The sequence below is a fragment of the Eucyclogobius newberryi genome, unplaced genomic scaffold, assembly GCF_026437365.1.
Source record: "Eucyclogobius newberryi isolate DKJ021-1_F unplaced genomic scaffold, fEucNew1.0.hap1 SCAF_604, whole genome shotgun sequence".
NCBI classification, from domain to species: domain Eukaryota; kingdom Metazoa; phylum Chordata; class Actinopteri; order Gobiiformes; family Gobiidae; genus Eucyclogobius; species Eucyclogobius newberryi.
Window position 1 is genome coordinate 10,167 of NW_027316284.1, and position 13,077 is coordinate 23,243.

The following is a 13,077-nucleotide window of genomic DNA, read 5'->3' on the forward strand; positions in this document are numbered from 1 at the left end:
TTGAGGAGGTGTTTGAGGAGGTGTTGGAGGAGGTGTTTGAGGAGGTGTTGGAGTGTGGGAGGAGGTGTTGGAGTGTGGGAGGAGGTGTTGGAGGAGGTGTTGGAGGAGGTGTTGGAGGAGGTGTTGGAGGAGGTGTTGGAGTGTGGGAGGAGGTGTTGGAGGAGGTGTTTGAGGAGGTATTGGAGGAGGTGTTTGAGGAGGTGTTGGAGGAGGTGTTGGAGGAGGTGTTGGAGGAGGTGTTGGAGGAGGTGTTTGAGGAGGTGTTGGAGGAGGTGTTTGAGGAGGTATTGGAGGAGGTGTTTGAGGAGGTGTTTGAGGAGGTGTTTGAGGAGGTATTGGAGGAGGTGTTGGAGGAGGTGTTGGAGGAGGTGTTGGAGGAGGTGTTGGAGGAGGTGTTGGAGGAGGTGTTGGAGGAGGTGTTGGAGGAGGTGTTGGAGGAGGTGTTGGAGGAGGTGTTGGAGGAGGTGTTGGAGGAGGTGTTGGAGGAGGTGTTTGAGGAGGTGTTGGAGTGTGGGAGGAGGTGTTGGAGTGTGGGAGGAGGTGTTGGAGTGTGGGAGGAGGTGTTGGAGGAGGTGTTGGAGGAGGTGTTGGAGGAGGTGTTTGAGGAGGTGTTGGAGGAGGTGTTGGAGGAGGTGTTGGAGGAGGTGTTTGAGGAGGTGTTGGAGGAGGTGTTGGAGGAGGTGTTGGAGGAGGTGTTGGAGGAGGTGTTTGAGGAGGTGTTGGAGGAGGTGTTGGAGGAGGTGTTGGAGGAGGTGTTGGAGGAGGTGTTGGAGGAGGTGTTGGAGGAGGTGTTGGAGGAGGTGTTGGAGGAGGTGTTTGAGGAGGTGTTTGAGGAGGTGTTGGAGGAGGTGTTGGAGGAGGTGTTGGAGGAGGTGTTGGAGGAGGTGTTGGAGGAGGTGTTGGAGGAGGTGTTGGAGGAGGTGTTGGAGGAGGTGTTTGAGGAGGTGTTGGAGTGTGGGAGGAGGTGTTGGAGTGTGGGAGGAGGTGTTGGAGTGTGGGAGGAGGTGTTGGAGGAGGTGTTGGAGGAGGTGTTGGAGGAGGTGTTTGAGGAGGTGTTGGAGGAGGTGTTGGAGGAGGTGTTGGAGGTGTTTGAGGAGGTGTTGGAGGAGGTGTTGGAGGAGGTGTTGGAGGAGGTGTTGGAGGAGGTGTTTGAGGAGGTGTTGGAGGAGGTGTTGGAGGAGGTGTTGGAGGAGGTGTTGGAGGAGGTGTTGGAGGAGGTGTTTGAGGAGGTGTTTGAGGAGGTGTTGGAGGAGGTGTTGGAGGAGGTGTTGGAGGAGGTGTTTGAGGAGGTGTTGGAGGAGGTGTTGGAGGAGATATCGGTTGTTTCCAGAGTCTCAGAGCGTGATGACCGTGCCGTCCTCCTCCAGACTCCACCTGTGTCTTGCCGACTCGGGGGAGGAGCCGTTATTAGCTGTGGGCGTGGTCAGACTGCCCAGACTGGCGCTGGAGCTCAGAGTCCCATTGGACGTGGCGTTGTGGAGGCGCAGGTTCAGGTGAGGCTCGTATCGCGGCACGTCAGCGACGCCCTGGGCCTCGATCACCAGGTCCTCCTCGTCCTCGCTCTCCTCTTCGCCCACGGGGAAGTTCTGGATGATGTGAGCGGGCGCGGCGCTGGAGAAGCCGCCGTACCCGTAGAAGCTGGCGCCGCTGTCGGACGAGCGGCCCGAGCTGCCCGACGCCGTGCCCGCCTCTCGACTGCGCACCACGTTGTTCCTCTGGTTGGCGGGTTTCACCGTGATGATCAGGTTATGACTGTTGGCGATCATCATGTCTGTGACCTGCAACAGCAATACCCTGATACACCCTGATACACCCTGATATACCCTGATATACCCTGATACACCCTGATATACCCTGATACACCCTGATATACCCTGATACACCCTGATACACCCTGATACACCCTGATACACCCTGATACACCCTGATACACCCTGATACACCCTGATACACCCTGACACACCCTGACACACCCTGACACACCCTGACACACCCTGACACACCCTGACACACCCTGACACACCCTGACACACCCTGATATACCCTGATACACCCTGATACACCCTGATACACCCTGATACACCCTGATACACCCTGATACACCCTGATATACCCTGATATACCCTGATATACCCTGATATACCCTGACACACCCTGATATACCCTGACACACCCTGACACACCCTGACACACCCTGACACACCCTGACACACCCTGACATACCCTGACACACCCTGATACACCCTGACACACCCTGACACACCCTGATACACCCTGACACACCCTGACACACCCTGACACACCCTGACACACCCTGATACACCCTGACACACCCTGATATACCTTGATACACCCTGACACACCCTGACACACCCTGATACACCCTGATACACCCTGACACACCCTGACACACCCTGACACACCCTGACACACCCTGACACACCCTGACACACCCTGATACACCCTGACACACCCTGACACACCCTGACACACCCTGATACACCCTGATACACCCTGACACACCCTGACACACCCTGATATACCCTGACACACCCTGATACACCCTGATAACGGCGCACGCACCTGGTCGAGGCTCTTCCCTGACACCTCGATGCCGTTGACCTCCAGGACCTCGTCGTTGACCGCCAGCAGACCCGTGCCCTCGGCCAGTCCGCCCGGGACCATCCTGGAGATGAAGATCCCGGGGACCTTCTCCAAACCCTGGGCCGTGACCCTGACGCTGGAGCCGTCCCGGATGTAGAAGCCCAGCGGTTTCTCCTGCCCGTGTTTGTAGAGGCGAACGCGGCGGTGCGTCTCCGGCAGGATGTCCACGTCGATGATGGACGACACGGGACGGAAGTCTCGCGGGAGACTGATCAGGACCACCGTCTTCTTACGATGAGCGTCCGAGCGAAGCACCGCCAGCCCCGCCCTCTTCTTACGAGTCAAAGAGTCCGAGCCCAACGTGGAGTAGTCCGCTTCCTCTGAGGGACGAGAGAGGGACACACGAGTGAGTCCGCTTCCTCTGAGGGACGAGAGAGGGACACACGAGTGAGTCCGCTTCCTCTGAGGGACGAGAGAGGGACACACGAGTGAGTCCGCTTCCTCTGAGGGACGAGAGAGGGACACACGAGTGAGTCCGCTTCCTCTGAGGGACGAGAGAGGGACACACGAGTGAGTCCTCCCAAACCAATCCACAAAGACACAAGACGACATAAGACCATCTTTACACACAATCTCCCCCTCACTCTCTCTTTCAAACACGCCCTTCATCTCTAAGGTCTAAACCAGGACTAAACCAGGACTAAACCAGGACTAAACCAGGAGTGTGGGTGTGGCCTCTGGCAGGAGCAGCAGGGTCCACACTGGATGATAGTAATTGCTCACGGGGCCCTCACACGGGGCCCTCACACGGGGCCCTCACACGGGGCCCTCACACGGGGCCCTCACACGGGGCCCTCACACACGGGGCCTCTCACACGGGGCCTCTCACACGGGACCCTCACACGGGGTCTCACACGGGGCCCTCACACGGGGCCCTCTCAAACGGGGCCCTCTCACACGGGGCCCTCTCACACGGGCCCTCTCACACGGGGCCCTCTCACACGGGGCCCTCTCACACGGGGCCCTCTCACACGGGGCCCTCTCACACGGGCCCTCTCACACGGGGCCCTCTCACACGGGGCCCTCTCATATGGGGCCCTCTCACACCCTCTCACACGGGGCCCTCTCACACGGGGCCCTCTCACACGGGGCCCTCACACGGAGGCCTCTCACACGGGGCCTCTCACACGGGGCCCTCTCACACGGGCCCTTTCACACGGGCCCTCTCACACCCTCTCACACGGGGCCCTCTCACACGGGGCCCTCTCACACGGGGCCCTCTCACACGGGGCCCTCTCACACGGGGCCCTCTCACACGGGGCCCTCTCACACGGGCCCTCTCACACGGGGCCTCTCACACGGGGCCCTCTCACACGGGCCCTCTCACACGGGGCCTCTCACACGGGGCCTCTCACACGGGGCCTCTCACACGGGGCCTCTCACACGGGGCCTCTCACACGGGGCCTCTCACACGGGGCCTCTCACACGGGGCCTCTCACACAGGGCCCTCTCACACAGGGGCCTCTCACACGGGGCCTCTCACACGGGGCCCTCTCACACGGGGCCTCTCACACGGGGCCCTCTCACACGGGGCCTCTCACACGGGGCCTCTCACACGGGGCCTCTCACACGGGGCCCTCTCACACGGGGCCTCTCACACGGGGCCTCTCACACGGGGCCCTCTCACACGGGGCCCTCTCACACCCTCTCACACGGGGCCCTCTCACACGGGCCCTCTCACACGGGGGCCTCTCACACGGGGCCCTCTCACACGGGGCCTCTCACACGGGGCCTCTCACACGGGGCCTCTCACACGGGGCCTCTCACACGGGGCCCTCTCACACGGGGCCTCTCACACGGGCCCTCTCACACGGGGCATCTCACACGGGGCCCTCTCACACGGGGCCTCTCACACGGGGCCCTCTCACACCCTCTCACACGGGGCCCTCTCACACGGGGACCTCTCACACCCTCTCACACGGGGCCCTCTCACACGGGGCCTCTCACACGGGGACCTCTCACACCCTCTCACACGGGGCCCTCTCACACGGGGCCTCTCACACGGGGCCCTCTCACACGGGGCCCTCTCACACGGGGCCCTCTCACACGGGGCCTCTCACACGGGGCCCTCTCACACGGGGCCTCTCACACGGGGCCCTCTCACACGGGGCCCTCTCACACGGGGCCCTCTCACACGGGGCCTCTCACACGGGGCCCTCTCACACGGGGCCTCTCACACGGGGCCCTCTCACACGGGGCCCTCTCACACGGGGCCCTCTCACACGGGGCCCTCTCACACGGGGCCTCTCACACGGGGCCTCTCACACGGGGACCTCTCACACGGGGCCCTCTCACACGGGGCCTCTCACACGGGGCCCTCTCACACGGGGCCCTCTCACACGGGGCCTCTCACACGGGGCCCTCTCACACGGGGCCCTCTCACACGGGGCCCTCTCACACGGGGCCTCTCACACGGGGCCCTCTCACACGGGGCCCTCTCACACGGGGCCCTCTCACACGGGGCCCTCTCACACGGGGCCCCCTCACACGGGGCCCTCTCACACGGGGCCCTCTCACACGGGGCCCTCTCACACGGGGCCCTCTCACACGGGGCCCTCTCACACGGGGCCCTCTCACACGGGGCCCTCTCACACGGGGGCCTCTCACACGGGGCCCTCTCACACGGGGCCTCTCACACGGGGCCTCTCACACGGGGCCTCTCACACGGGGCCTCTCACACGGGGCCCTCTCACACGGGGCCCTCTCACACGGGGCCCTCTCACACGGGGCCCTCTCACACGGGGCCCTCTCACACGGGGCCCTCTCACACGGGGCCCTCTCACACGGGGCCCTCTCACACGGGGCCCTCTCACACGGGGCCCTCTCACACGGGCCCTCTCACACGGGGCCCTCTCACACGGGGCCCTCTCACACGGGGCCTCTCACACGGGGCCTCTCACACGGGGCGTCTCACACGGGGCCCTCTCACACGGGGCCCTCTCACACGGGGCCCTCTCACACGGGGCCCTCTCACACGGGGCCCTCTCACACGGGGCCCTCTCACACGGGGCCCTCTCACACGGGGCCCTCTCACACGGGGCCCTCTCACACGGGGCCCTCTCACACGGGGCCCTCTCACACGGGGCCCTCTCACACGGGGCCCTCTCACACGGGGCCCTCTCACACGGGGCCCTCTCACACGGGGCCCTCTCACATGGGGCCTCTCACACGGGGCCCTCTCACACGGGGCCCTCTCACACGGGGCCCTCTCACACGGGCCCTCTCACACGGGGCCTCTCACACGGGGCCCTCTCACACGGGCCCTCTCACACGGGGCCTCTCACACGGGGCCTCTCACACGGGGCCTCTCACACGGGGCCTCTCACACGGGGCCTCTCACACGGGGCCTCTCACACGGGGCCTCTCACACGGGGCCTCTCACACAGGGCCCTCTCACACAGGGGCCTCTCACACGGGGCCTCTCACACGGGGCCCTCTCACACGGGGCCTCTCACACGGGGCCCTCTCACACGGGGCCTCTCACACGGGGCCTCTCACACGGGGCCTCTCACACGGGGCCCTCTCACACGGGGCCTCTCACACGGGGCCTCTCACACGGGGCCCTCTCACACGGGGCCCTCTCACACCCTCTCACACGGGGCCCTCTCACACGGGCCCTCTCACACGGGGGCCTCTCACACGGGGCCCTCTCACACGGGGCCTCTCACACGGGGCCTCTCACACGGGGCCTCTCACACGGGGCCTCTCACACGGGGCCCTCTCACACGGGGCCTCTCACACGGGCCCTCTCACACGGGGCATCTCACACGGGGCCCTCTCACACGGGGCCTCTCACACGGGGCCCTCTCACACCCTCTCACACGGGGCCCTCTCACACGGGGACCTCTCACACCCTCTCACACGGGGCCCTCTCACACGGGGCCTCTCACACCCTCTCACACGGGGCCCTCTCACACGGGGCCTCTCACACGGGGCCCTCTCACACGGGGCCCTCTCACACGGGGCCCTCTCACACGGGGCCTCTCACACGGGGCCCTCTCACACGGGGCCTCTCACACGGGGCCCTCTCACACGGGGCCCTCTCACACGGGGCCCTCTCACACGGGGCCTCTCACACGGGGCCCTCTCACACGGGGCCTCTCACACGGGGCCCTCTCACACGGGGCCCTCTCACACGGGGCCCTCTCACACGGGGCCCTCTCACACGGGGCCCTCTCACACGGGGCCTCTCACACGGGGCCTCTCACACGGGGACCTCTCACACGGGGCCCTCTCACACGGGGCCTCTCACACGGGGCCCTCTCACACGGGGCCCTCTCACACGGGGCCTCTCACACGGGGCCCTCTCACACGGGGCCCTCTCACACGGGGCCCTCTCACACGGGGCCTCTCACACGGGGCCCTCTCACACGGGGCCCTCTCACACGGGGCCCTCTCACACGGGGCCCTCTCACACGGGGCCCCCTCACACGGGGCCCTCTCACACGGGGCCCTCTCACACGGGGCCCTCTCACACGGGGCCCTCTCACACGGGGCCCTCTCACACGGGGCCCTCTCACACGGGGCCCTCTCACACGGGGGCCTCTCACACGGGGCCCTCTCACACGGGGCCTCTCACACGGGGCCTCTCACACGGGGCCTCTCACACGGGGCCTCTCACACGGGGCCCTCTCACACGGGGCCCTCTCACACGGGGCCCTCTCACACGGGGCCCTCTCACACGGGGCCCTCTCACACGGGGCCCTCTCACACGGGGCCCTCTCACACGGGGCCCTCTCACACGGGGCCCTCTCACACGGGGCCCTCTCACACGGGGCCCTCTCACACAGGGCCCTCTCACACGGGGCCCTCTCACACGGGCCCTCTCACACGGGGCCCTCTCACACGGGGCCCTCTCACACGGGGCCTCTCACACGGGGCCTCTCACACGGGGCGTCTCACACGGGGCCCTCTCACACGGGGCCCTCTCACACGGGGCCCTCTCACACGGGGCCCTCTCACACGGGGCCCTCTCACACGGGGCCCTCTCACACGGGGCCCTCTCACACGGGGCCCTCTCACACGGGGCCCTCTCACACGGGGCCCTCTCACACGGGGCCCTCTCACACGGGGCCCTCTCACACGGGGCCCTCTCACACAGGGCCCTCTCACACAGGGCCCTCTCACACAGGGCCCTCTCACACGGGGCCCTCTCACATGGGGCCCATGTGAAAGTCTATTGACTTTTCTTTTACTCTTATTATAAAACTCTCCGGTCGAACTAAACACAAGAAGAACAGAAACATGTGCTGAACATGGACAAAGGTCCTAATGAGGGGCCCCCACACGTGATATATCCTGCTCCGCCTCCTCCTCCCGTCTTCACCTCCGTTTTGCTCTCAGGGACCCCACGTCACGCAGCATTTCACACAACACAAGGGCCACCTGTTGTACACCTATGTCCTTGCTTGCTTCACACAGGGAGGACATAGCTTCTGCTCGGCCTTTTAGCCATGCTAGCCTGTTAGCCATGCTAGCCTGTTAGCCATGCTAGCCTGTTAGCTTGTGAGACGGTCTGTTCTCCGCTGGGGCCCCGGTCTTTTGATGGTTTAGCTCCCGTAGCGTTAGCTGTGCTGTGCTCCAGCTCATGTTAAACAGATAGACATGGCCCCTCCCACCTCAAAGATGCTCTCGAACCATCTCATCCAATCAGAGCTCTTCACTCTCAACATGCTGACCTTTTGGTGGTGCAAGAGTCTCTAAAAGCACAGTCAGAGGTAGAGCCCAGTTTGTCATGGAAATTTGAGCTCCGCCCCTTGTTCTACAGTCACTCAGGTGTGCCTCAGGGGTCAGTACTGGGTCCAGTTCTGTTTCCTCTTTCTATGTTGCCGTTAGGTCACATGAGCATTAACTTCCACTGCTGATAACACTGACATGTTGTGGGAGGACATCTGACACAGGGACATGTTGTGGGAGGACATCTGACACAGGGACATGTTGTGGGAGGACATCTGACACAGGGACATGTTGTGGGAGGACATCTGACACAGGGACATGTTGTGGGAGGACATCTGACACAGGGACATGTTGTGGGAGGACATCTGACCTTTGCGCTGCAGGAACAGGCGCAGAAGGGGCGTGGCCTTGGTGAGGGCGTGTCGGTAGGTGTGGTGGTTGGTGATTGGCAGGAGGTCGCCCTGAAGGTCGCCGTAGGTCACCAGCAGCTCCACATTGATGCGGTGCACGAGCTGCAGCAGCTCCAGGAACTCATGGAACCCACAAGAACGGTCCAGACGGAACCGACGGAACTCTGCCCCAAACTGAGAGGACAAGAGACACCGAGACATGAGACACTGAGACATGAGACATGAGACACTGAGACATGAGACATGAGACACTGAGACATGAGACATGAGACACTGAGACATGAGACACTGAGACATGAGACATGAGACATGAGACACTGAGACATGAGACACTGAGACATGAGACATGAGACATGAGACACTGAGACACTGAGACATGAGACATGAGACACTGAGACATGAGACATGAGACATGAGACATGAGACATGAGACATGAGACACTGAGACATGAGACATGAGACATGAGACATGAGACATGAGACATGAGACATGAGACCTGAGACACTGAGACACTGAGACATGAGACACTGAGACATGAGACACTGAGACACTGAGACACTGAGACATGAGACACTGAGACATGAGACATGAGACATCGAGACATGAGACACCGAGACATGAGACATGAGACACTGAGACATGAGACATGAGACACTGAGACATGAGACATGAGACACTGAGACATGAGACACTGAGACACTGAGACATGAGACATGAGACACTGAGACATGAGACATGAGACATGAGACACTGAGACATGAGACATGAGACATGAGACCTGAGACATGAGACACTGAGACACTGAGACACTGAGACATGAGACACTGAGACATGAGACACTGAGACACTGAGACATGAGACACTGAGACACTGAGACATGAGACATGAGACACTGAGACATGAGACATGAGACATGAGACATGAGACATGAGACCTGAGACCTGAGACATGAGACACTGAGACACTGAGACATGAGACATGAGACATGAGACATGAGACACTGAGACATGAGACACTGAGACATGAGACATGAGACATGAGACATGAGACACTGAGACATGAGACACTGAGACATGAGACACTGAGACATGAGACACTGAGACACTGAGACATGAGACATGAGACATGAGACACTGAGACATGAGACACTGAGACACTGAGACACTGAGACATGAGACACTGAGACATGAGACATGAGACATGAGACCTGAGACATGAGACACTGAGACACTGAGACACTGAGACATGAGACACTGAGACACTGAGACACTGAGACACTGAGACATGAGACACTGAGACATGAGACACTGAGACATGAGACATGAGACATGAGACATGAGACACTGAGACATGAGACATGAGACATGAGACACTGAGACATGAGACATGAGACCTGAGACATGAGACACTGAGACACTGAGACATGAGACATGAGACATGAGACATGAGACACTGAGACATGAGACACTGAGACATGAGACATGAGACACTGAGACACTGAGACATGAGACACTGAGACACTGAGACACTGAGACATGAGACACTGAGACACTGAGACATGAGACACTGAGACATGAGACACTGAGACACTGAGACATGAGACATGAGACATGAGACACTGAGACATGAGACACTGCACCAGGACAACCAGGATGTATATAACATATACATTATATATAACACAACATATATAATATATATAACATCCATCCATTTTCTACCGCTTGGTCCCTTTTCGGGGTCACGGGTGACTGGAACCTATCCCAGTGACTTTGGGCCTTAAGCGGGGTATACCCTGGACAGTGGCCAACACAGAGACAGAGACATAACAGACAGTTCACTCTCACTTCATTCTCTAGGGCCAATTTAGAGTCACCAATTTGACCTAAATACATGTGTTTGGACGGTGGGAGGAGCCACGGTAACACGGGGAGAACATGCAGACTCCACCCAGAGAGATCATAACAACACAACAATATACAACATGTAATATAAAATATAACATAACACATGACAAATATAATAAATGTATAACATAATTTATAACATTTAATATAGCATAAAGCACTAAACAGCACCAGGACTAAACCAGGTCTAAACCAGGTCTAAACCAGGTCTAAACCAGGTCTAAACCAGGACTAAACCAGGACTAAACCAGGACTAAACCAGGACTAAACCAGGTCTAAACCAGGTCTAAACCAGGTCTAAACCAGGACTAAACCAGGACTAAACCAGGTCTAAACCAGGACTAAACCAGGACTAAACCAGGACTAAACCAGGTCCAAAGCAGGACTAAACCAGGTCTAAACCAGGTCTAAACCAGGTCTAAACCAGGACTAAACCAGGACTAAACCAGGACTAAACTAGGACTAAACCAGGTCCAAAGCAGGACTAAACCAGGACTAAACCAGGTCTAAACCAGGACTAAACCAGGACTAAACCAGGTCTAAACCAGGACTAAACCAGGACTAAACCAGGTCTAAACCAGGTCTAAACCAGGACTAAACCAGGACTAAACCAGGTCTAAACCAGGACTAAACCAGGTCTAAACCAGGACTAAACCAGGACTAAACCAGGTCTAAACCAGGACTAAACCAGGACTAAACCAGGACTAAACCAGGTCTAAACCAGGACTAAACCAGGACTAAACCAGGTCTAAACCAGGACTAAACCAGGACTAAACCAGGACTAAACCAGGACTAAACCAGGTCTAAACCAGGTCTAAACCAGGACTAAACCAGGACTAAACCAGGACTAAACCAGGTCTAAACCAGGACTAAACCAGGTCTAAACCAGGACTAAACCAGGTCTAAACCAGGTCTAAACCAGGACTAAACCAGGACTAAACCAGGACTAAACCAGGTCTAAACCAGGACTAAACCAGGACTAAACCAGGTCTAAACCAGGTCTAAACCAGGACTAAACCAGGACTAAACCAGGACTAAACCAGGTCTAAACCAGGTCTAAACCAGGACTAAACCAGGACTAAACCAGGACTAAACCAGGTCTAAACCAGGACTAAACCAGGTCTAAACCAGGACTAAACCAGGTCTAAACCAGGTCTAAACCAGGACTAAACCAGGACTAAACCAGGACTAAACCAGGACTAAACCAGGTCTAAACCAGGACTAAACCAGGTCTAAACCAGGTCTAAACCAGGACTAAACCAGGTCTAAACCAGGACTAAACCAGGACTAAACCAGGTCTAAACCAGGTCTAAACCAGGACTAAACCAGGACTAAACCAGGACTAAACCAGGTCTAAACCAGGTCTAAACCAGGACTAAACCAGGACTAAACCAGGACTAAACCAGGTCTAAACCAGGACTAAACCAGGTCTAAACCAGGACTAAACCAGGTCTAAACCAGGTCTAAACCAGGACTAAACCAGGACTAAACCAGGACTAAACCAGGTCTAAACCAGGACTAAACCAGGTCTAAACCAGGTCTAAACCAGGACTAAACCAGGTCTAAACCAGGTCTAAACCAGGTCTAAACCAGGACTAGCCTGGGAGGGTGACAGGTGAGGGAGGGTGACAGGTGAGATTTTGCTCGGGCTAAAACTGCTCTAAGTTTGAGAATAACGACATTTAAAGTCAAACACAGAATTTATCTCGTGTCAAACCGCGTCATCTACACCGTTTATGTCGTTTATGTTCATCCGCGGGAGAAGTGCGTCCGCGGGAGCTGAAGTGGACACGCACCTGGCTCTTGACCTCCACGGTGCTGCTGGACACGCGCTGGACTTTGTTCATGTTTTACTCCTCTGCGCCTCCCGTGCCTCCTCTGCGCCTCCCGTGCGTCCCGCGGCCGTGTGACAGCGGCTGCTCCCGGTGTAGCCCGGGCTCGGTGCGTAAAGAGTGCGTAAAGAGTGCGTAAAGAGTGCGTAAAGTCCGGGTTTGGCTCAGTTTGTGCCGCTGTGTCTCGCGCTCACGTGACTGTGTGGACACGGACCTTCACAATAAGAGTCTGCACACCTGACCTTCACAATAAGAGGTCACGTTAAACTTTAGAGTTCTTTAAACTTTAGAGTTCTTTAAACTTTAGAGTTCTTTAAACTTTAGAGTTCTTTAAACTTTAGAGTTCTTTAAAGAGCTCGTGACATGTTAGACTCCTCATCTCACTCAAACACGGTTATATTTCAGACCTTTCTCCAGTTTGACCGTTTATAGTGTCACTTCCTGGTTGGACATGAGCAGCAGATATGACGTAACGTGTTGCCTAGCAACCAGACTGTAAACAGGGACTAACGTTCATCTAAATTGCACAATATTACGATTTGACAAGAAGAAATAAGAGACAACACCTTGATTTTGTTCATAAATGT

General features: G+C 58.2%; 1 protein-coding gene across 1 annotated transcript; it reads right to left on the reverse strand.

The window, feature by feature from the left end:
* Positions 1–1,091: 1,091 nt before the first annotated feature.
* LOC140348181 (partitioning defective 6 homolog beta-like) lies at positions 1,092–12,505 on the reverse strand. Its single transcript, XM_072434265.1, has 4 exons — positions 12,455–12,505; positions 8,711–8,924; positions 2,584–2,984; positions 1,092–1,778 (listed from the first exon to the last, which is right to left on the reverse strand). The coding sequence occupies exons 1-4, from the start codon at positions 12,503–12,505 to the stop codon at positions 1,335–1,337; spliced, it is 1,110 nt and encodes a 369-aa protein (XP_072290366.1). The 3' UTR covers positions 1,092–1,334.
* Positions 12,506–13,077: the final 572 nt, after the last annotated feature.